The sequence below is a fragment of the Teleopsis dalmanni genome, chromosome 2 (assembly GCF_002237135.1).
Source record: "Teleopsis dalmanni isolate 2A chromosome 2, ASM223713v2, whole genome shotgun sequence".
Taxonomy (NCBI): Eukaryota; Metazoa; Arthropoda; class Insecta; order Diptera; family Diopsidae; genus Teleopsis; species Teleopsis dalmanni.
Genome location: NC_051847.1, coordinates 206,020,303 through 206,047,619, shown reverse-complemented (window position 1 = coordinate 206,047,619; position 27,317 = coordinate 206,020,303). Strand labels below are relative to the sequence as shown.

Genomic DNA, 27,317 nt, shown 5'->3' with positions numbered 1-27,317 from the left:
ACGTTTCTTCCAATCATCAAAACATTTTTATAGGCGCTTTCCGGTATGGCTTTGAGTTCCCTCTGCGAATTCTGTTTTACGTCTTCTATGGATTCAAAACGCGTTCCTCTGAGTGGTAATTTGAGGTTGGGAAACAGGAAAAAGTCACACGGTGCAAGATCAGGTGAATACGGTGGCTGTTCGATGGTATTTATTGAATGTTTGGCCTTAAAATCGTTGATAATGTTGGAACAAATTGAGGTGAATCGGAACAAGCCGAGCGTTGACACGTCGCATACACAAATTTTCCACCAAAATCAAACGAGCCATCTCACGACCGATGCCTAGCTCTCGTGCTATCTCTCTAACACTCACATGAGGATTTTGGAACACGATTTCCTTTGCCTTTTCAATGTTTTCGTCGGGGGTAGAGGTCGAAGGTCGTCCAGAACGCGGCATGTCTTCGACGGTCGTACGACCGTCCTGAAAGGCTTTGTACCACTCATAAACTTGAGTTTTCGATAAAACTGATTCCCCATAAGCCTTTTGTAGCATTCGCAACGATTCTGCACACGAAATTTCGTTCGAAACACAAAATTTGATGCAAACTCTTTGTTCAATATTTTTTTCCATTGTTTTTTTCGCAACGCACTACTGAGGTGAACTGGTTTCAACAGCTGCCGTAAACGAACTGTCTGACAGATCGCGCTCATTTTTGGCATAGTAATTGTCCTTAATTGCTGCCAAACTACATAAACTTAAAATATCGAAAAATATACAGCGCGCGAATTTTAAATGAGAATTTCCGAAAACCTTTCGGTCACAATGTAAATAAATAAAAATAATCAAATTATTGTTATTATATACGAAGGCATTAGTTTTTTTTGAAGCTAATATTCAAGACACGTGATTCTAATATGGATTTAATTTAAGAAACGCGTTGTGCGTTTTTTACCCTACAGCTCTAAAATTATTTTTAAGCTTCTTAGACGTATTATCCTGAAAACCATATTTAAAAATTTTTTTTAATTAATCAAAATAGACACTTGAAAGAAAAAAAGTAGCTAAAATTTATTTTCCAACTGAAAAATTTAAAGATATTTAAATTTATTTTTTTAATAAAACCATAAACAATTGGAGTAAACCACAGCAATATCTATAAGTGGCTGTCATAACTGTCATAGTTTAGTACGGAAATGTCGCATTAACATTACAGCATATATCAAGCAACAATCGTGTACTATATATATATAAAAAATAAATATTACACTTGAAAATTACTTAAAAAATTAAATTCCTTTAAGTACCTCCTTAATTATTAATTATAAGTAATTATGCTGATATGAGTGCTATAAACTTTAGTAGATAAATTTATTATAAAACATTCTTATATTACAAAGATTTGTTTTTATTTGGGCACTTATATATTTACCCTCAAGACATTTTAGTAGAACATCGACAAAAGGTGCTCCTAACTAAATAAGTACATGTGCAAACCTACTCAGATTTATTTGTCAACATTAAACTTCGAAATGATTTAAGTTCAGTATTAGATTTTGTATCTAAAAGCGCCTCTAAGTCGTGCCCCAAAGCTTGGAGCATTTGTTTTCAATTTGAAATATTTTAATTAATTTTTCTTCTGCAATGCCTTGACATGCCTTCAACTTGTAAGTTTACAGGGAAAATTAATTAAATTCAGACTCCACTGGTTTATATTGTATTATTTGCATCTGCAATTAAAAACTTATAATTTCTCTATCCATTGTGGAAATAGAAAATTGTGATAGAAAATTACTTGCATTATTTTCAAAATTAATATTTGTATTATTTTAAGTAAACTATAAAATGAAAAGTTTATTTTTGAAAAAATAATAAAAATAAATTTTAAAAAGAAATAATGTAAATAACATTTTTATTTATTTAAAATCCAATTAAAATACCAAAAAGATACAAAATGCTACTGAAATTGCTTAATGATTAATATTTTATGTAGATTTGTAGATTTGTGTGGCAAACGAAATACTTTAATATAAAAGCCACAAAACCATTTTGTTAATTAAGTCAAAACCTTAATTGGTTTTCTGCATTTAACGTTTATGTATGTGACTTGTAGTAAAAGGTTGTATCAAATTACATAAAAACATTGTTTCCATAAAAAAAAAGTTTTTTTTAGGCAGTTGATGAATATGGAAACTTTACCAAAGACACATAATTTGAGGTAATATTTACTGGCGCGTCAAACCGTTTAACCTCAAAACATAAATTGTTTTATTTTTACTTAATTGGAATATTATTTATTTTAGTATTAAATTTATGTATTTCTTTTCAATACTAATTTTTATAAGCTAAAATTATATCTGAATAAAGCTCAAAACATTTGACTTTCTACATTTTAACAACTAAATGTGGTTAGATACGATACTTTAAGCAATAAATCAAGCTTTTGAAATGAAAATGAAACAACTGAAACTAGACTATATGACTATTAAGGATTTTAATTTGTTCTCACATATGAAAAAAAAACAGGCGAAAAACCTAGCAGTTCAGTTCCTAATTCTTAGTTAACTTTAAAATTAATTTTAATTTTAACTCACAAATAAATAAATAAAAATAGGTTAAAAGGATATGTTTTGACTATCCATTGTATATAATTTAGATTTTAATTGATTCAAAACTTTATTTTCTTAAAGAATGAATGAGGAAACCAATTTATGTGGTGAGGAAATACCACACTATAGTAACTTTAATAAAGCAAAGCCCTAATAATTTCAATTGGCGTTTAATATACGTAAGCTTGCAAGGAAAACATTTATTTTCGTGATACTTAATTATATATTTCTTCGATCCAACAAATCTATAGAGCTACAGTTAAAATATTGAAAAACGATAAACTTAACCCTAGTCTTTTGTTAGAATCTAATGGTATGTTTTAAAATGATATGTGCAATTATATACATAGTGGCATCAAAACAATTTGAAAGTCCCAATTAAATAAAATGAAATGAATAAATACTAGAATAAGATAAAGCCTATAGAAAAATATCATATGGTTAGATATATAGAATACTACAAATAGTACTATAGAATACTATACTATAGAACAGAGCTGTCCAAAGCACGACCCACGGGCCACATGTGGCAAGAAGCTAATGTTTATGCGGCCCGCGATATGTTTTTGATCTACTACAATAATATAAATTTTCTTTTGGTGTTCTGGAAAACTACTTTATTTTTTTATGGTGTACCAAATAAAAGAATTCAAATTAATAATTTAATAACAATAAATTTAATTAACATTATAACCGTATTTTTTATTTTTCTCTAAAACAATTATGAACGTATGTATTTATTTCTGCGGCCCTCCAATTTGTACGGTGAGTTGTATTGGCCCGTGATCGCATCTGGTCTGGACAGCCCTGCTATAGTACTATAGTGTTCTATAGTACTATATTGTTCTATAGTACTATAGTGTTCTATAACAGGGATGTCCAGACAAGATGCGATCGTCCGAATACTATAATACTATAGTAGAGAATAGAGAATACTATAGTACTATAGAGAATACTATAGTACTATAGAGAATACTATAGTACTATAGAAAATACTATAGTACTATAGAAAATACTATAGTACTATAGAGAATACTATAGTACTATAGGACTGTACTATACTACGAACGAAATTGATATCACAGAGAAATACACTACTAAAATGTTTGTAGTATAATTGGAAATAAAAATAATTCTGTTCATTCTACAGGTCGGTTCATCTACTTCAACATACAACACAAATAATGAGAAAAGTACTGCTTATAAGAGTATGAACTTATAAAGTCTTAAATACATTTTTATAAATATATTTATTATTTGCATATCGAAGAAGTCAAATAATAACGAACAATTAAATAATTATAAATATTGCAAATACATGCATTCTAGATAACGATAGACTTTAAAGTTGTATCTTTTGTTATACTGCATATAATATTATTTATCAAATCCTTAAACGGCAATGATATTTCAGTATATTTAGGTTCTAATTAAATTTAATTACTATTTGTTATTGCACATTTGATACTTAAGTTTGTATATTTTACAAAATTACTTACCTTCAAAAATTAATTGATAATCAATGTCGTGTTAATTCTTCTAACCTTTACATTGATTTCCATCAAATGTGTGACACTTCTGAATTAAGTCCCCTACGGAATTGTCACTGATCAGCAGAGCACACATTTTGCAGAGCATTTCATTTAAGTAAATTAAGTGCAGAATATTTGCACTTGCATTAGTCGCATCATAAACCTCAACTTGCGCAGAGAACTACGTATCCATATCACCTGTACCGGAAATGATGCAATTACTTTACTATGCTGTGCTGCACTAAAATAGAGAATGAAAATTACGTCTGCGCTTGCCATTATGTTGGGTGCATTTGCATAATTGTGATTACTGACACTCGTGCCGCACGTGTCACAAACTAACATAAAATGCACCCACATACTGGCAAAAATTTGCATAACCATATACATATATAATATTTGCGTATATGGCTTTTTTTATTATATAAATGTAGTTCCATTTGAAACTGCTAATTATAAATGCATTCCATTAAAAAGTTAAAAACTGTCAACTTTGAAGTACTTTAATTAAAGATAAATTCGTTCGAAATCCTAATTATTGTCGATAGAAGCTGAAAATCCCAAAAATGGCATTTATGCTAATAATATTTTATGGTTGAATAATATTTTGTAATAAAATTAATTAAACTGACAATAATTGTTACAGTTTTGATTAGGGAATTACAAGAAGCTTTAACAGTAAAAATCTGTATTTGACATGTAACATATTTATTTTAGTTTCAAAATATGGCAATAAAATTTAAATAATAATTTAAATCATATTAAAATTCAATATTCCATTTTTAATGCCAAAGTCATTTAACAACTATTTGAAATTTATTTGAAATTAATTAAATTATAAAATATGATCTTTGCTAAAACTAGATAAGCTGTAATAAAATTAAGTAAATGTATTACAGAAACCCCCCCCCCCCTATAACGCGGGACTCTCATAACGGGTTCTCATATATAACACTGTTTTATTTGTACAGATCATAATTAGCTTCGCGTACCTTTGCACGTGTGTATACGGGGTATACGGGAATACCCCTATAACCCGGAATCAATCTACCGTGTTATAGGGGGGTTTACTTTATTATATACGTTAAAATCGCAAGTTTCAATAGATAGAATACCAAGCACGAAAATGACAATATTATTGAAATCACAAATTAAGAAAATACAAAGCTCAAAGGTGTTAATATTTTCGGTCAAGTGAGTTTCAATAGAGCAACCATAAACTCCCAATTAAAAAACGAATTTAAAACACAATATTATTCAAGGAAATTTCTGCACTGTAAACTAACTTTCTTCAAAATAAAAATGATAAAAAAAACTTTCTAATAGTCATATTTGACAGTATAACAAGACTGATGGTCATCCCATGTGTAGAGAGCAATAAATTAATATCCTTTATCAATTGTGCTATGAACATGCACTTACAGAAAATGAATGCCTAAATTCTCACAGACAGTTAGGCAGCTATCAAAGCTATTTAGTGTTAACAATACTTTGAGTTCCCGGTTCTGCGAAGCAGTATTATGAACTAGTAATATGAACCACCGTCTAAATTTAAAACAGCTTTCTTAGCTAATTGAGGACGATTCGTCCCTTCATCCACTTCAACTATCACCGTTGAAAATTGGCAGTAGTAACTTTTTGTGGCAAACAAATAGAAACTCAGTTTAATATTTTTTTTTAACTTCCCGGAATAATAATAAACAATACTCAATTACCACAGGCTGTAGAAACAAAATACTTGGGCATATATCTGGATAGTAAAATAACCTGGAAGCCACAGATATTCAAAAAACGTAAAGCCTTGGGTCTCAAATTGCGAAATTTATTTTGGTTCCTAATCCGAAATTCCAAATTGTCACTCGACAATTAGCTGCTTATATACAAAACTGTACTAAAACCTTTATGGAGTTTGGAGACCAGTTATGGGATACTGCAACAGACTCAAATCTGGCAATTATCCAACGTTTTCAATCTAAAACACTACGAATGATCACAAATGCACTTTGGTATGTAACGAATGAACAGCTACATAAACAACTACGTGTTCCGACAATCAAGGAAGAAATATCTCGTAGTATAAACTCATCGCATATATATGCACCTAAAGCCGCTAGTTACACACCCGATGTCCTCCTTCAATTCTTTTACAAAGGTGAAAAGAAAAACATCGAGAGACGTTTTAGATATGTGGGTATATGTATGGCACACATTTCCATAAGCGCCTTTCATTTTTCAGATCGTAATAATTATTGTCATTCATACCTGACGGATTGTAATAAAATAAATGGATTAAAACAAAAAAAAATTTGCCCGAAATATGTAGACACTATATATACCAAATCTAAATTCTCTGACTTAATGTACTCAAACAAGTTTAAAAAATTTTAAAATAATAACAGATCTCACGTTCTACGTATTCTTAATCTAAAATCTTGTACGGAAATCACTGAAAAAAGTTGCAAGTATCTAAACAGCTCTCATATTGTACTAGGATACTGTACTGTACAAAGACATGCAGTAAGTTTGGACGTCACATGTCATACCATGTCAAAACTACTGTACGTCAAAACGGAACATAGGATCTAAGTGAATTGGTCAATTAGATTGACTGCTACATTAACCTAACCTGAACTACCTTTTAATATAGTCAGTTCGTGCACATGCTGAAGGGTGTAATGGATAGTACAATTAAGCATTTTTTCCAAAACTGAACATTAATTTTATTTGGATACCTATTAGGCATCTATTATTATTTTTTCTTTACAATTAAATTATAAAAAAATTCCATATACTTCATATTATAAAATTTACAAATAGAACTTAAATTTAGGTAAAAAAATTTGACTTTAAAGAAGTGTTCATGCATATTCAGATACAAAAGATTGTATTCTTATCCAAGCATATCTAGGATCTAGATACACGTAGAAATGTTCATTAAAAAAAGAAAAAAATAAAAATAAAAATCTATTCAGTAGAGACTTACTTTTATTGAGCGCAAAAAAAGTACAGTAGCTTTTACTAAAATTGTGGGTGTTAGTAGTACAAACACTTAAGTACTTTTAAGTTACAAAGGATATTGAATTTTACATGCAATACTTTTAAGATTGTAAACTTTTATTGCTGTTATACATATGTCAGTGTAATATAGTACAAAGTGCTAAATAATACCATAAAGAATTTTTAATCAAGGACGCCTTTGCAGCAATTTGCAAAAGTTTTAAACACAAATTTCACTTGCTGTCACGTAACATATTAAAAAGATACTTTCAATAATTGAAGTGAACAATATTACAGTAAGGCATTTAATAAATATTAAATTTCCTATTTACATAATCCTCATTCAATTGAAATCAATCATATTAGGCATCTATAATATTTACAAAGGCAATATTAACATTTCCAAACAAATAAGAATGCAAAAGGCATTTGTAAGTTTCATATTTGTTCATCAATCATGTTGTACTTCAAAGTGTCAACTGCTGGCAATGAATGTGAAATAGAAAAAATGTATGAAATTCTCGCAAACAAATGCTAACATAACCCATATTGTGACTTCATATGTGGCAATATTTGCGAACGAACAATTGTGAGAAATGATGTTCTCGTGAGCAATAACAGAAAACTTTAGATAGCACAAAATTTCATGGATGTCAAAAAGTAACCCGAAACTATTTCAGCTTTATTTTTAAGCTATTTGTATTTGTACTGTACAAATTAAAGTTTCATAATGTATATTAAAATTTTGTATAGTTTATAATAAAGTAACTATTGTAAAACCTCTTTTAAGTGGAGTTTGAACGAGGTTCTGTTCAGTTTTTAAGTTTGCCGTTCGGTTGCCTGGAGAACATCAGGCTATACATAGTTTTTATACACCGTTATGACGATGGGAGCGTTTCGTAGTCTAAGTCTAAAATCTATGATGAGATAGTCGAATCTACTCGATTCCAATATACACAATACAGTTAGTTCTGGATTTTGATAATGTTGTCCTCGGACTCTTTAGTTAAGTTGTTCATTATTAAATTGTGATTACAAATAAAAAAAACCAAAAAAGTCGGTATAAACAAAAGAAAGTCTGGTTTAAAATTGTCCCATCTCAAGACAATACAAATCTAGGTTAAGGTTAAGTAGGATTCGAGTAGCGGTCTTATGCCCAAAGCCCACTTGAACTCTAATAATGGTCCGTTGTGATAACACAAATTAGCGTTTTTAACACTCAAACTAAATGATTCCTTGGATTCCTAAAAAAACGAACACAGTGGTAAGCGTGCGAATAACACCGAAATACTTGACTTCCCTATTCAAGAGAAACTGAGGCAACCTGACAAGCCTATAAAGTTAGCCGAGTTCCTAATTTTGTAAAATGGCAGCTCTTTCAGAGTGGTAAGAAAAGGAGCCCAAAAAATTTTGAATTTTTCTCATAACCAAAAATGGACACTAACAAATGAGGTGAAATACAGTTTCCTTATGATCCACGAGCCACTACTCCGACAAACGTGATTATAGGGTAGACTCAGAGTAATGGGATGGCTACCTAGTACACAGTGATCCATTAGCACCTATACTATAGTGCAGAGTAGGTTATGCTGTGATTGAAACAGCTGACTGGTACGTTTATTTTCCAGTTTGGACTAGATTGATTTCAGATCTGATAGAAGTGGTTCATCTACCTAAGTTTACTTAGCTATACATATGGTAGATGTTTTTGAGAATTGCGAGAAATGAATGTGAGAGTGCAGAGTGCTTTAATTTGTTTAGCTATACTTAGATATTTTTGTATGATTGCGAGAGCAGAATAATGCCTTGATAAGCTCGTCTGCACTATAGTTGTCCGTGATGTCCCTTTGTTCGTGTATCCATTTGACCTGGACAGTTAATTTATAATTGGTATATGAAAGAGTGTTCACTGAGAAATGAGTTATGTCGTACATTGATAAAATTTATATTATGTTTTTATTTATAGTTTTTAGATATTTATGCATACATGAAAGTACTTTTACAAAATATATACACACGAAAAGTTATCAATCAACCGAAAAACATTTTATCGCCTTTTAAATAGACCTATAGATTGTTATACAATTATATCAGCGTTTGAGCTAGCCCTGCATTACCCTAAACTCTTATTGTTTAATTCGACTGTAGAAATATCTGATCAGAGGACACCTTGAATGACTTCAAAACACTTCCTAGGTAAAGAATATTTATTATTGAATATGATCTTCGATATTCCGTTATCTTTAAATTACATATTCCCAATAAGATACTAATAGTCCATTGTTAAACTATTATCTAAAGTTTATCTACATAATAATATGACACATTTGCATAAGAGTCTCTATTAACAATAAAATTGAACTCTCAACACTACACAGTTTATCATGAAACTGTCAATCTCTTGAGCACATTTGCCAATTTTAATGCAAATTCAATATAAAAAAACTGATTATGAAACTATTTTTCTTTTTAGCTGAGAATAATTACAGACATTATAATGCATAGAATATATAATTTGCCTAGAAGCAAGAAACATAGTTAGAGCCGCTTTCCATAAGGCTTTCAAAATCTTAATTTGCAACTTAAAAATCAGTTTTCCATCAAATAAAGTATCTGAAAATACCCTCAAGTGAATCACTGCATCCGCATATGAATACTTTAAGCAAACACATGCAGGCATGAAAAGTTATAATGCAATATGAAAGTTAAAATTATGTGATAACATAAGAGTGAGGACTGCGGCGGGAGTAGAGAAGTGTCTAAGAATAGCAACGGAAACACGCTTTGAGATAGAACACGTCAACATTACGTGCGAAAATGCATTACACTTACAGGACATTATGGTAGGCAACTTTAAGCGATTCGAGCGCAACTTTCCTTTTCCTTTCTATTTTTCTTCCTGCCTGCAATATGCATTCAACTTGAATCCGACGTGGGTCCGTACTGGTTGTTGAGTGCATGTGTCGTATGACAATGCACATTGTTGTACGTGTTACATATAAAATTTTCTATTAAACAAAAATACAATATACACACAATGTATTAAAATAATGTCAAATTTGCATACCAGTAACTTCTTGAGTTTAATGAATTTTTTCTAATGAAAAATTGTAACATTGTGTCATGCCATTTGTGCTCGTAGATAGGAGTATAAGAATATTTACACATGAAAGTGAGCACCCAGTCGAAAACAATATTATCTGGAAAGAAAACTTATTTGAATGTTTATACAGAAATAACCCAACTGAAAATGCATTTAGTTCACCTTATGAATAATCAGTAAACTTTTACTGAAAACTGAGGTTCCTCAGAGTTCCCAAAAGCTCTGAACTATTCCTTTTTATATTTATTAAGTTATTTTATTATATTGCGAATTGGGGTCGAGTATGCATCTGAGTGCGATTATAGAGATTATAGTTCTGTGGGGCTAAGTATATACATTTTTGTTTTTGTACATGTAAGTGGTTATGGAGCCAAGACAGTGACGAAGCTCCAATTAGTAGATAACTGGAGATTTGGATACTAATGTTGAGCCTTTTCCGAGTTAGTGCATCTGGGCACTTTTACTCTTTGATAGCTGGGAAGTTTCTGCAGTCTCACTCATCTCACTGACTAATTTGTGTATTCCTCATAAGCTTCGTGATTATTAAATGACTTATCTAAGATCTGCGTACCGCCCTGTATGGTTAGTGTTTACTCTGAGATTAGATAGTGCTAAGTAGAGCAGCCATGATAGCCCATGTGTTACAATAGAAAGAATATAAAATATATCGCGTCTTTAAAGAAAGTATGTCCCTATTATGTTTAATATGCTGTACATTATTATAGTGTATTAAGCCTTCGAACATCTTCAGTCTTATTCAACTCAGTCATAGCTAGTAGGTTTATATGATTGATAGCTAAATCTTTTGAAATATTTTGTATAAAATCATATCTTTTATATGAGCAATATTTAGATCTTTGTGGTTATAAATATTAGTCATAAGCCAATATAAATATGATTACTTTCTCCTAAGTGGTGTATAAAGCTTCTGCTATCAATTTAAATCGAATTTTATTGTTGAAATAGGTAACAATGTCGCTCCATGAGTAATTTGCATCCTTAAATTCGCGTTTCACTGTTCTCTTTTAAGTCATGATCTGGCGTAACTAGTTTCTAGACAATTGCGAATTCCTCCTCAGTGCCCGTCGAGCAATATTACTATAAGATAAACTCATAGAGTGTGCCTTATACAGCCTTATTTGCGTTTTTGAGTTTCTTTTATTATCTCACCAACCAGCGTTTTAAAAAAAATTAATGTTAAAAATATATTTTTAATGTATAAATGTATTGAAGCCTGTAATCTAGTAAATAAAATTTAATTTATAATATCCGAGCTGAAGGCCCTGGCAGCTAGTGCTCGTTTTTCTGATCTTAGTTATAAGATTTTATATTTTGTAATTAATTATAATAAATAAAAAAATAAATAAATATTTTATTATTTTTATTATTAGCGTTTTAGATTAAATATTAGATTTTGAAATATTTCTACTTTAGAGTTACTAAGTGTGCAACTATATTGCTTATGTCTAGATTATTACTATAATAGATATGCAGTTCTATTTGCGTTTCTGAGTTTGTTTTATTAAGCAAAAACCGACGACCCTGCGTAATTAATTTAAGCGTTTTGGGTAAAATATTGGATTTTGAAATATTTCTACTACTGATTGAAAATCTTTCAATTTTTCTATATTAGAACTACACCTAGAAACACCTATTCTCACAGCTGCATTACTTATGTTATAGTAGGTTTATACAACGGAACTTTATTGCGAAGGCTTGATTCAGATCTTGGTTCCAGCAAGCAGTATTTTGTTTTGTATCCAAATTAAGTTTGGTTTTTTTATTAATTATGGTATATAAGGAATTTTTCTTAAAATATCCAAATATCCAATAATACAAATTGGTTTTGTTAAATTAAGTTGTGTCCACATCGTTTGCTGTCTTAACATATGTATGTTACTTAAGTTCAAATTTATAGTTTGTCATATTTTAATTCATATTTTAACCAAATTTATAACAGTGAAGCAGCATGACAACTTCTTATATGAAATGATTTTTCTTTATTACATATAATCAATCATATTTTTATTTCTTGAATCGCACCACACCACATAGCGTATGAGTGATATTATTTCTGATTAATATAAGTTAGTTAAATCATTATAAGAAACGTGTGTTGTTAGAACTTTAAAATGTATATTTTTGAAGTCACTGCTAGTCACTTACAAAATTAATCTTTACATTATGTTGATAAATGCACCACATGGTTAAACATAATAATGCATGTAATTCGAGTAATGCTTTACTTAGCTCGTTGCAAATGGCACTATTTAAGATACTTTACGCTCAGTCGCTGCTTTTACTCCAGTAACACATTTGTGCTCATCAATGAATGAAAGCATCTTACAAATAACGTCAACTAAAGTAGCTAAATAGCACTAAAACTGTGCTTTAATAGTGGAATAGATGTGCATAGGTGATATGTCTGTTCTGGAGCGAACAAAAAAGTGTAAAAGTGAACTGAAGTAAGAAAATTGGTAGTATTAAATGCACACATAATGCTTCTTTTAGTTGCAGCAAAAGGTAGAGGTAAAGAGAATACTGCAGAATGTGCCAAATGCAGCATAATAAGAAAACGTGATGTTTTCTATACTGGTTTCTTGATGTTTACCTTTCCAGCATTTTATAGTGCAATTTAACATTACGTACATATATTTTTTTTTAGCTTTTATAGTCTTATCTACTACTCGTTCCATAGTCAACCTTTAGGCCGTTGCATTACAATTTGCTAACAGATAGGACAACGTGTTGGCAGGAAAAATAGACTGTGGCTTATGTAGGGAGATTGTTTTTTTAACGTTTTTTTATATTAGCAATTGTCGAGAGCATAAAAAACATGGTTAATGGAAAAAATTCACTTAGATACAAAAAAAGGCAAAGCATTACCTTTTTTTGAATTATTACATTTTTAATATTAAATTGTGGAGAATAGGAACCGGAATTTAAACTGAAAACTTTAACTAAACAAGTTGATTTTGTTTTAAACATAATAAAAATTTTTTTAATCTTACACAAATATAAAAATATTTTGAAACTTTTTAAACTTTCTATTTTTAACAAATATTTGCTGCAGAAACGTTTTTCAAATTCCAAACTTTTTGTGAGATATGCCATTAAAAATGTTGTTAAAACTTTTTCATATATACAATGTGCAGGTGTAGATATATAATGTTTTATTTCATTTTTTCATTATTTTTTACATATCAAACTTTTCATCAACCAAATACATGAAATTGTGGGATGACGTGACTGCTACAGTTATTTTATTACGGAATCCTTTTATAATCCTTTAGGCATTAAGCCACCAGCATCAAAGTATACGTATTGCCATACAGATTCTGTTAAAATATTTAAACTTGATTTAAAAATTTCGATTTTTTTTTTGTATGATTTTATTTCACTTTTATTTAAATTAATATCTTTTTTCATATTTGGTTTCAACTAGTTTATTCACACTTCTATTTAATTCAATTGTACTTTTATGAAAATATTTCATAAAAAACATAGTTGACTTGCAATTTTATTTCCTCAAATATGCATATATGCAGACATAAAATGTCACCTGCTGCACAAATTCAAATTAAAATAATAAATTTGTTTTCGAAATAGTTTTCAGCACAAAATATATGAATTTTATTAAGTAATTTGTAAACACAATAGCTTCAAGCAATTAATTATACATATTGTTATATTATAGTTATTCCACTATAAAATTAAATGCTCGTTTACTCATCAAAATATATTAAAATAGAATGACTGGTCATGACTTCTTCATTTAGATATGTACATGCATCGATACGTGCAATTAAAAATAAACATCCCACTTTGTTTCCTTAGGCGTCTTGTTAGACAAATAACAATTGCAAAATCAATAAATGACTAAAACATACAAAGCATTCTAATGTTGAGCCTTTTCGGAGTTAGTGTATCTGGGCACTTTTCTCTTTGATAGCTTTGATAGGATCCTGCAAAGTCCCACCCATCTCACTAACTAATTTGCTTATTCCTCATAAGCAGCGTGATTATTCAATGACTGATCTAAGATCTGCGTACCGCCTCGTGCGGTTAGTAGGAATAGGAATGAACGGGATACTAGATCCCAACGGAGCGAAGCACTGCGACCAGTTTGATCTTTTGCGCTGCAACAGACCCTAACCGAACAGAATACATTCCGAACGCGGCCGTTGAGGACCGTTGCGGTTAGTAATTACTCTGAGATTGGATAGTTCTAAATAGGGTAGGTTGTCGGTTTTCGCATACAACAAACCTATCACATAACACATAGCTTTGGCCAAAATTATGCCAAAAAGTGCAAACGTCCTTTTAAATTTAACAAAAAGTAGTGAAATTTCGTCTTTACAGATCATTGTAAACACGCGACAAGGATAGATGTCAGCAGTAGAGAATTCTTTAAAAGCTGTCAGTATAAGGGTGTGAAATACTCCGTTCTCATTAAACAAAGAATTATCTGATCGAAAGTTATCTACTGCGAGCAATATGTCAGAATTTGAAATAGTTATCCTTACAATTCTTTAAAGATTTTTATTCGAAACCAGATGATTCCGTTAGAGAATGCTGTAAAAGCAGTAAAAATTTTTCCCAATGTTATCACAACGGACCTATGGTTTATGTGAATCCTATAGTACCTACGGTGGGACTGACATAATAATAATTTACACACTCTTTTATACGAAAAATTTAAGATTTTATAAAGCTTCTAAACATCATTTAGTTATTCTTCTTCTTTGTTGGCATTCGAATTGTGACATAAATTTTCTGATTTAGGGCATGTATATTGTTAATAACTTTATTGACACTATATACTATATATCGAGTGTTGCGCTACATAGCTCCCAATGCACTTCCATTGAATTGTTGAACATTTCCCTGTAACTGTGTTTATATACACGATTTGCTTTTAGCTCGACTCGACTTTGACCCAGTGAGTTTTCAAAATTCGAGACTTGCTAAGCCCACAAATCTCGAATTTTTAGAAATCTTATTTGTAAACAGTTTCTGCTCTTTACTATGCTGTAACGGATAACTTTGCATTTGATTCGACGTAGGTCCGATGAATTTTAAAATTCTAGGCTTGTTAAACCCAGAAATTTGGATTTTTACAAGTCTTACTAGGCTTACTAAGGTTGAAACGAACGATTTTTAAGCGCATCTAGAATACAAATGTGATATGCTTATTTATATATATATATGGTTTGTCCTTCATATCCACATTCGCTTCTTTATATAGCAATTTATTTACATTGTTATCAGCAGCATCCTTATCTGCTAAACTAACATTATTTCTAGTTCTACCTAAATTTTGTACAAACTACTTTAATACATTCACAAGAGAACAACATCGCTATTTTTACAAATTTGTAATTTTTTTTGTACATAGTTTTTGCATTTACCTTTTTACTTCTTCTTTTTTCTTCTTCTACTCAACCAGCCCTTATTCCTATTGTAATGGAAACTTTACGCGCAATAGGAATGTAAATAAAGACGATTTCATTAAGAAAGACTACTAAACATGCTAAAAAAAGTAGCAGAAACCGGTTTTACAATGTATTTCTTTGTTCTGCTACTGTCGGTCTTTATTGAAATGCACTGTAGCAATGCATCAGCGACCAGATGGTCAAGAAACGAATGATAGTGCCGTTAGGCATGAGAATTTTCATGAAAAATTTAAGTATAAACAATTTCAATAATAAAGCTAATATTATTCCTCTTTAATTTATTTAAAAAATAAAATAATAGAACATAAAAATTACAATAAATACTAACAAGTAACGTAACAAAAACGAATTTATTAACTGTTGACACTTAATTGTTTTAATTCAAAAGGAAAAAAATATTTTTTTTTGATGTGATTAAATCCAAAATTTATTTAATAAAAAATATCTTGTTTCACATAAAACAAATGAGAAAAATTTAAAAAATCAACAGCAAATATCTCATGCAATTTGCTTTATTATTTTGCCGTTTTGTTGGTTTGTAGCCATCTGCATAATTGAAACAGATGTGAAAATTACCGAGCTTTAAGCTCGCGGCGTTATTGTATTTACTGGTGTCATATTTAAATAGATCCATATGCATATTTTTACTTCCATACACACCTACAAACATATACATACCTATATGATATTGTATATGCGATATAGTTTTATCATACTCGGTTTTATTGTATTTCGTGTGAGTATTAAATATTATCCTGTTTTCGTAATTTGCTTTTATTTTGTGTTGTCCTCACACAATTTTTTCATGAATGAAAAATAACACATGACCGCGAACGCGAATAGCTTCCGTACATGGTATGTATATGGTATACATGGTATTGTAACCATAGACGGACCACATATTCCCGTATTCCTTTTACGGTTACTTAGCGTGCTGACGTAATTTTTGCCTTTTAAATATTCCATTAAATTTTCGTAGTTTTATATGGATACATATAACATATTATATTGGATTGAGCACGTAAGCAACGTTGATACATATTTCTTTGATTTATGATTCAACAGTAAGAAATAAGACGAAAAGTTTTTATTTACTTAAGTACCTTAAACGCCCTTGAGATCCACTTTTTGTGAATGTGTGGAAACTTTGCTCATTTGTATCGAAAAAATGTATGTTCCAACTGCCTACAAATATTTTTTTTATGTACTAAGTGTTAAAAGTCCTACTTTGAAGTGCTTCCCTTACGAACTCAACACAAGAAATTTGTGCTAAAATATACAATTCAACAAATTTACTGGTATATAAATTATGCATCTGAAATTGGTACTAAGGGCACCTACACAATTATTTATTATAACCATTGGAAAATAAATTGTGTTCTTCGTATGTGAAATATGTACTATACATACAATATGTGAGTATATTTAAATTGTAAAAAAAATATAATAAAAAAAACAAAAACAAAATATGAAGTACAAAAAAAAAAACTTTAGATAATCTTCAAGGAGGAATGATGTATAATTTCTATTTACGATACGAGAATAATAAATCTTAAAACTCTATTTCCTCCCAAACAAGTATGACATATTTATATCTTTTTTTTTCAAAAAGAAAGTTATTCTGCTTATTTATAAAAAAGTCTGTAAGAACACAAATTTAAAGATTGCAATAAAATAATAGAAAATATAGTAAACAAATAACGTAAAAATGTAAGAACTACTATATTTTATTGAAGTTGCAAAGTTACAAAAAGAATTGTATTTAATATTAAAAATAAATAGATCTTTGATAGAAATTATGGCTTGTTACCAAACGTGCATTAAAGAGAAACATATATAAAAGCATATTTAAGATATATCATACATCAAAATTATTGTAAATGGACAGATATCAATCAATGTGTACTTATATCAAACACGCAGATCTAATAGAGTTATAGTGCTAAAAAACACCAGCTTTATATTGATAGTAATGCAATGTGTATATATAAAATACTTTCATACAACATATGGTATTCTTTTCTTGTGGTTGTGGCTCTCCTGAGCAGATGAAGTGGAAACTGTGCTTCTCCCCCTCATGTATCAGTGATTCTCATTACATGGGAGAAAATTCAAAATGTTTATAGAGCCCCTTCTCTTATCGACCTAACAGAGCTGTCGTCCTGCAAAATTAGATACTTAGTTTATACTTTAGAAACACTTTTATTTGAATAGGGGAGTCGTGCCTTTCAGTTTTGTTTGTACGCTGAACATTGCGGTCCTTTCGAGAATCCTTTTAATTTAACAAACAATTTTCACCCTGATTCTAAAACACACGTTAATATTATAAACTCATTTTCGAGAGTTATTTTGTAAAACCCCTACATAAACATGGGAGTCCATGTATTACCTATTTTAGCTTGCTATCAACTTTTCAACTTATAAAAGCTGAAATTGTATTATTAACATAACTCAAATGTTGAAAGATTTGTTTCACAATACCCACTTAAAACATTAATATCCATAGAACCCTTTACTTTGTTACGAGGGCGGTTTGATAAGCCAGTGAGTTTTTGAATTTCGCAGTTACTCCAAATGCAACAGTGCTGCTGTCAGCTGTAATCTATCAGTGGACAACTTTCTAATTTTGAGCAAGCTACGTCGTTCAGTTGTTGTTTGATAGCCGTGAATCTCGTGCGCTGATTAAGCATTACGATACCAAATCCACGAATTGGGATACGAACTGCTACCCCATCCAACATATTCTCCAGATTTAGCCCCCTGCGACTATTTTCTGTTTCTAAACCTAAAGAAATGGCTGGATGGTAAGAGATTTGAGTCGAATGAAGAAGTCATTACCGATATAAACGCGTATTTTGAGAGCTTTGAGAAAACCTATTATTTGGAGGGAATAAGAAAATTAGAAAAACGCTGGACTAAATATATCGAAAAATTTGTTTTATTCAAAAAGTCACTGACTTATCAAACTGCCCTCGTATTTTAAAAAATATATATATATTTAATTTGATGGAATATATGTAGGAGAGCAGGAGATTAAATTTGATGAAATATATGTAGAAGAGTAGTTATTGGGATCACAGATGAAGAGACAAAACAAATTGAAAAAACAATGTTTATGTCTCATCACATGTGGTCCCAACGACTATTACCCTATATATGGTACATTCCATTAAACCTTATATATATATTTTTTTTAAAATAATAAAGAATAGGATTCTATAAAGTTTTAGGTAACTACATTAATTAAAATAGTTTTCAAAAATTAATGTTTTTAACATTATAAATTTGGAAATTCAAATACAACTCTTTATCTCTTGATTACTGGAATGCAATTTCCGCTCGAAATCTTTTACAGTTTGATAGCTAGGATATTTTCAAGATCAAGATTTTAAGAGATGGTTTTACTGGGTTCAAGTCCCACACTGTACTTTTCGTTACTTACCGGACACCACAAAAAAAATTTATTCTAACATTTACTTAAATTTTTAATCATTTTTATTCATTATAAAACATATTATTATAAGTATGTAAAATGTATTTCTACTCAATTTCTATATGTAATATTTCTTTCACAAAGAAATTATTATTGAGAATTTCTTTTCTCAATATTTTTAATGAAAACTCTAACGAGTAAATGATGAAGCTTTGATATTTCAAAGTAAATCCTAAGAATATTTGCAAGACGGACGATTGCTAAGACCATAAATCAAGGAATGTAAAATAAAATTACTCAAGCAGACTCAAAAAATATTTCAAAGCACAAAATCACACAAAAAATATTCACTTCCATAAGTTTTGACTAAACATTGAAGGATTTACACACACGAAAATTAGAAAATAATCTTTTCCTGAAGCAAAAATCTCTCTGGAACACATGGAAATTTATTTATCTGTATAAAATAAAAAATTTTTAATAATGCATTTGCATTTCACAGTGCAATCATTTGCATATATCATTTGATAATATATTTCTTGCCCGCAGACACTCACAAGTTACGTTCATCATTACATTATGGACGCATTGCAACTCCAACTTTTGCAATTTATTCGTTATCAGTTTTTAGTCGCCACAGTGCATCCTTTTCACTTATGCATACAGTATTGTCCTACAATTTATCAAGCTCACAGAGCCATTACAATAACAAAAATATTTAAAATAAAATTATTTGAATCGTATTGAAAATGGTTGAAAAGTAAACCACACATATGATTACATCACACCCCAATAACAAATAAAGGAACTCATGGATACTCGGTGATATCCTTTCCCATAATACACCCATGCAAATTCAGTAGTCAACAACAAAGTTACACCACGACAGTCGTTAGGTTTACATCGTTTGATATTCATAGCAGCTTTAGCATCATCAATAATTGCATTACCACAGGACTTGACAACGAAGCTTCTGCTTCCTGTAAAGGAAATGCATTTGACTGTTCCATTTTCCGTTTGTTAGTCGGCCAGTGACTGAGCGAATGCACCTTACCATTTTGGTTTTATTTTTTTTTTTTTGGGTAACAAGAATTTGAACTTTACTTGTTATGTGCATCTTTTTTTCACTATCTCTTTTCCTTCATATATATATATATTCTGCCCTTTTGGCTTCTGTTGTTGACTTTCAATTCTGGCTCTGTTTGGTTGGTTAGTTGGTTTCCTTCCAATTCACGTAGTCATAAGATTTTACGTCTGAGTTAGTTGCACATTATGGTAATTTATTAAACTTTTTATACATTTTGTGCTGCATAGTAAACAGTGTCCAAGCCACAACTATATATACATATATACATACACAGTTGCAAAGCTGCTGTTACAGATACTGTCCATATGAGCAAACAACTACTTCCTGTTCAGCATCATTTTATCAACACCATAAATCATTTTTGGTCAGCTTTAGCCAGTGAAAGCTTTCAATGTCTGCCATAAAAAATTAGTTACATTTTAAAAATAAACTATTTTAATTTAAAAATGCACATGAATTCATGGCATTTACCACTTTTAATTAAGGTAATTGCGCTTTTCATATTGAAATAATTAAAATGGATGTGCATGAATTTGAGAGAATGCATTATGCGTTGCAAAAGCAGCATCCAAAACAGGGAGAAAAATTACAAGAAAAATAGTAACCAACTATGAAAACCAAATTAGCCGAGTAATAGTTTTATAGATTCAAAGTACTTGAGAAGTTAACTTAGATAAATTTATTTACTTATTTATTTGGTAGTTAAATAGTTACGAAAATTCTGCCGTCCTGTTGGTGACAGCAGGTTCCTGTCTGACTGGCAACTAAGTCATTATACTCTCTGAAACAATTTTTGTAGGAGTTGTCATGACATGAATAGGGAGAAGGTAGGAGGTAATTAAGCAATTTCTCTGCGACTGTCCAGCTTTATGCATAACTCACATATGTATACTAGAAAAGGCAAACTAATCCCCTCTTTTGATGTTTTACGAGGTTCTGTGGTTGGTTTTGCCGAGAACAGCGATAGATTCCTTTAATAGGATTCGGTGTTATACGGGTCAATATGTTTATGTATGCTGCAGTTGTTGTTGTTGTAACCCGCCGGGACCTGTAAGCAGATAAACATAAAGGAAACACAAGACGATTACATGAGTAGGGAAATAGGATGAAAGTTAGGGGAGGTAAATAAAGGAGAGGAGGGAAAGAAGGATGTAGAAGAGTTGGGATCCAGGCCGTCATCCTGGATCCAGGCGGAGAAACCTGGCCACTTCAATGGGGTAAGTCCTGTTGCAATTGTCGACTATCACGCTACCTATCTATATGTAAGACAAAAAAAATCTGTATTTAACTCCTTCATATAAATAGCACCAACCTAGCTAGTCTACAATAATAACAGATAAAGTCAATTATCACCGAAACTTCTAATACCTAAGACGATACCAGAAACCACTAACTGAACTGTAAGCATAATTAAGAAATTCATCTACTCAGCCATGAGAGATTCAAATAGCTTCATTATACAAAGCGGTGTGGATATCAAATACAGAAATACGGGTTATCATGACCCGCATCATCACCATCCTGTTGTGTGTGCTTGAAGATGTATGAAACCTCAAGTCATATTCTCATAGTCATATATGACTGTAGCTTTGATCGGGGTCGCATTTTTTTTTGGTAGAAAAAAAAATTGGATACTTAAACTAAACCATGTAAAGTTTAGCAAATAGCTGTCTGCCTAAATTATAAATTAGATGGTAGATTTTTTTTTGAACGTACCACAATAGGTAGGGTACAGTACATCACTACAGAAATGTTTAAATAGATTGTCTTACCTAATTGATATTTCTTGTGAAATCAAAACGTGTTTGTTTATCACTTTGAGCTAAATTTCTCTTTCTTTTTCACTTTATCTCTTAAACACACTCTATCTCTGTTTATTTCTCCTTTGTCCGATTTCGTTTTTCGCTTTCTTTCGTTCTTTGAATTTTTCTCTTTCTCTCTCTCTGTCGTTCTAACTTTATTTCTCCTTTTCTCTTTTTCACTTCTTATCTCTTTTTTCTTCCACATCATTTTATCTCTTATCTTATCCTTATCCCTGACCTAGTTTCATTCTTTCTATCTCCCTTTGACTGAGTTACAGTAGTTCTCTCTCTCTCTCATTTCGGGTCTCTATTTTTCGCTCTCATTTCTTTTCTCTATTTTTCGCTCTTATTTCGTTTTTCTGCTTTTTTCTTTCTTTCTCCCTCTAACGCATCAATACTTATGGTGGAACGTTGGGACAGCGCTCCGTCCAACAAGTGGCCCCACTGAAATGATGTATTCTAAACCACGAAGCTACTTGGGTCCTTTTTCGTCCTTCTATTCTCGCATCAACTATTTTACTTAATTCTTTTGATAAATATTCCCTTCTGTAAGAGACACATTTTTCTGTTTTTATAGTTAAAAAGAAACTTAAAAAAGTGACATTTCACACATGAACTGTTTGAGATTGTTCTTCAAAGTACTTCAAAGTTCAATCCTAAAGACAGCTTAGCCCCTTTTGCTTAGCGATCTGTGATTTAATATATAACCCACCTAAATCTAAAATTTGTTCCTAAAGGAAAAACAATTTCAATGAATTTTCGAGCGTTAAAACAATACTTAAACTGTTTGTATTGAGTTGCAAAAGTTTTTTTAAGTGTACTATAGTTGGAAACCTACCATACGTTTCGTTTCACACATCATTAGTTTGCTAGCAAAAGTCAAGTAAACATTGAATCAGGACGTAAGGACGATAACGACATGAAAATGGTTGTTTTACACACACTAAACTCAACTACAAATAGGTAAACAGAATATATGAAGCAAGGAACAGCTTTGCATATATGTTCTTTCACGCTGGAAAGTAGTAAGAAGTGTGGAAAAATGTGTGAGCTGCTCTATAACCAGAGGCACTGAAGTAATTTTTAAGCGAAAATAAGGTCAATTGTTTGCAGGATGTGGGGAAATTTTACTAAATTCTATGAGAATATAAAGAAATAATGATGAAAACGAAATTATTAAAAAAATATTTGTTATTCTTTCAAAAATGATAAACTTATTATGAGTGTATATTTTTTACATGATAAAAGATTTTACTAATTAATTTATTTTTTTTGAATATTTTCAGGAACGCACAACACTTGTCCACACTTTGACATGATATATATATGATATAAGTAACCTAAAGATCAGAATCATAAATTTTAAAGGAAAAACGTAAAGTGTCAACAGGAGAACAATTTTTTGAACTTCCACTGAAGTCTGCTGTTATTTATAATTTTTAAAGCACAAAAATGTCCAAACATCCTGATAATGATAATTTACGCAATGACATATACGAAAATTTGCCTTGCCAGGCCATGTACAATGAGTCCGTACGGAAAATACAACAACAGAAAACCGCACAAACAGCTGGCAACAATATGGCGAATAATGTAATTTCCCAGCAATTGTTGCTGAATAATATCAGCAATCAGAATGTGCACATAAATTCCAATTCTAATTCAAATTCAACACCAAACAACAAGCAGCATCAGCATCAACATCATCACCAACACCAACAGCAGTCACCGCAGCAGCAACAAAGCAATAAACACTACGCAGTCAGCAATATTCCCAAAGAAATGCTCTACGCTACGCCCTTACGCAAATCAGATCGCTATAAAAGCGGTGAGCGTAGTCGGTATAATAGCTCACAAGGACGCGTAACTCAACATGATTCATCTGCTAGTAATGATGCGAAATTATCAAATTTAATGGAATACAAACCACTCAACTCCAAGGATACAAATCGCATGTGCACTCGTAATGGCAACACCATACCAGTTACAGATTTAGATGAAGACGACGATAATACAGTTGAAGGTTGCTCATCGAGTGCTTTGGTCGGTAGTACAGGGTACACGAAACAACCATCATCATTACCACCGCTACCAAGTACGGGCACACCTAATCATCAATTGGAAGATAGACGTATACTTAACTTTTTAAAAGACACAACACAGTTACAAAAGAAATTAGAAATTTCTGGACGAGACTGTCCAAATGCTAGTTTTTCCAATTTGGCACGTGAGGAACACTTCGCCAACTTAGTTCAACAAAACTTTCCAATAGAATCGACACATGGTAATGAACGAGTTATAGCTACCAATTTTACTCCTCAAAATGAAACGAATGCCACTGCAAATACAGAAATTGTAACAGCTCCACTTGAAGGGACCACAGAAAATTTGGAAGTGTTTATGCAAAAGAAGGCATCACCTGACAAAGAAGTTAATGGTCTTGTGGCAAATGGCACTCATAGCATTCAAAGTACAATACGCTGCAACGCCACAGTCTATATACACCGAGAGTGGGTACTAAAGAAGATTGCCGTGTGTTTGGAACAACGTACAGCAGGTAAAAAATCAATGCCCGGCTTACTCGGTGCTGCAGGTGGTGTTAAGACTGAAGCTTTAAGTGGCGGATTCATGTCTAGCCGAGCAAAAGCTTCAGCGATTTCAAGCTCTTCTTACAATGGTTGTCTTGTTTTGGGTTCTAATGGTTCAGGCAAAACGTCTATATGCCAAGCAATTATGAATGGAAATTCAGGCACAAAAGGCATTTTAAATCGTAAGCTACTTGCATGTTATCTTATTGAATCCCAAAATCCAGATTGCCATAGTTTATCACTATTTATACGCAAAATAGTACTACAAATACTCAGCCATTCCTCGATGATAACTAAAGAAGATAATCAAAGAATTATTGATGAGGGCTTATCATTTCTGCAAGAAGAAGCACAACAACAAGAATCAAAATTAGACGAGGCTATGAATAACATATCTTTAGATGAAAATGCAGAGGAAATACTTATTGCAGAGTTAAAACGTGGCGCTGCGGATTATGAGAATGGCATTACGAACTTTAATGAAAGGCGTACCTCAACCAGCCACAAATCAAATATAGGTATAGTTCGTCAAAAATCTGAACCGGCTGGTGATGCAAAACTAACTACACCGATTGAAGAAATAAAAAAATATAATTATGGCACACATCCACCCAAAAATAGCACAAGAGAACCAAGTGAAGATAAGGACAACGACACAGAGAAAGCACATAAAGAAGATATTGAAAAAGAAAGAGAAAAAGGTAAAGAAAAAGATAAAGAGAAAGAATCGCCATCAACTTCAAATAAGTGTAGTCCAGGGAAAAAATCTAAAATACCAGTAAAACTAGGACGGCCAACTGCAGTGGCATCTCCAGTGAAAGTAGTAGCTACTCCTACTAACTCAGGCAATGCTATACAACAAGGAGGAGGTGAAGATATTGCCGATTTTGTAAGTGAAGAACTTAAGAGTGAAATAGAAGCAGCAATTAACGATGATAATGCCGATGAAGAAAAAGAAACAATATCCAAAGAAACAAACGAACGCGAAGACAACGAAGATAAACCAGAGGCTGAAAAAGATATATTTAATGATTACAAAGAAAAAGAAGCAACGAATGAAAAAACTAAAGAATTGACAGAGAATTTAATTGATTTCGATAAAAGCCCGAATGCTGCACAAAATACAGATATTACTGCATCTATTAAAACTGATACCGAGAAATATCGACACCCTATAGAATCATCAAACACAAACACATTACCACCACCGCTACCAAAACCAAAGAGCTGTCGTACTGTTATTGCTGATGGCTATTACGAAATGTTACTATCAAATCCTGAAATATTTGAATGTTTAAATGTGGATAATATAGAGAAAAATCCTGACGAATGCTTTAAGAAGGCCTTATTGTTCCCATTATTAGAACTAACACCACCCAAAGCTGCATTACTCCTTTTGATAGATTCAATAGATGAGAATTATATCAATGAAGGTAATTTGATTTCAACTCTAAAAGGTGGACGTGGTACAACAACGCACCACAAGAGCAGAAATGTAGCTGAACTGTTATCGAATCACATACATCTATTTCCGAAATGGTTGTTCCTAGTATGTACTACCAAAAAGCAAACCAAACAAATAACTAAAATGTTTACCGGATTTAAGAAAATAACACTTGATGATCTACGTAAGTCACACGTGGTTAAAGATGTACAGGAGTACATTATTAATCGTCTAAATTCGGATTTCAAGGATAGCATAATGCTAACCAAAGAAATAATTGAATCATTGCATCAACTCTATATTAAATCAAACGGTTGTATATTGTACTTGGAAAAGGTACTAAATGGTATCAAAGAAAATTTCTTCAGCTTCCGTGAAATCAAATTAATTCCATGTACTCTGAATGGTCTCTATTTGTACATATGTCAGAAGTCTTTCAATAAGAAGCAATACATGAAAATACGACCATTACTTAATGTGTTACTAGCTTCCTCTGGCTACGTGGACAAGTTGTTTCTATTTAATTGCCTACGCACACATAACTATACGATTGACACAGATGAATTTGAGAAACGCCTACATTTGATGAAGAACATACTCGCCTACGATACCGAACAGACGCGTCTTAAAATCTTTCACAATTCATTTTCAGATTGGTTGGTGGATGTAAAATTCGCTACAAAGAAATTTATTTGTGACGTCAACGAGGGTCACGTTATAATCTCAATGTATTATTTACTTGTAGCTGATACGCTTTGCGCCAATAATGTGCGTAAATTTGTGTATCATCTTATAAAGTCAGGAGAGTACTTGACTAATCGTAATGTGAGTCTGGACATGATTTTAATGCTTTTGGAATCACGTTTAAACTTGAACGATTGCTTTTACACTAACCAACTAAACTGCTGTTCGCTTTGTGAAAATGATTTTAAAAATGATCCAAATTTTCTACCCAAGACCCGCGCAATGGTCGAGAAATTTTTAACTAGTAAACTAACTGATGAATTTTCACAGTTCTTGTGTGACTTCTTTAAACCGAATCTTCCCACTGATGCAAAAATTCTGAAGTTGTTAATTGAAACTGGAATCAACAATGCAGAATCACAGGTATGACATATTATTATAATTATAAGTCATTATACAATATATAACACAGATGCTATATAAATATTAGTAGTTCCAATTTATATATGGTTTGTAGAATATCTCTTATGGATTTCAAAAAGTATGAGAACTGACCTACACAGTAATAGCTACTTATTCCAACTTTTTAAAAAAAGCAGGAAT

The 27,317-nt window shown here is 31.4% G+C and overlaps 1 protein-coding gene across 1 annotated transcript in view; it reads left to right on the top strand.

Moving 5' to 3' along the window:
- The window catches only part of LOC119673899, a 98,926-nt gene that overhangs the window by 67,951 nt on the left and 3,658 nt on the right, over positions 1-27,317 (top strand). The window contains exon 4 of the mRNA XM_038085005.1: positions 23,285-27,137. Coding sequence (XP_037940933.1) covers positions 23,451-27,137 — 3,687 coding nt within the window. The 5' untranslated portion in view covers positions 23,285-23,450. The remainder of the gene's footprint in view (positions 1-23,284; positions 27,138-27,317) is intronic.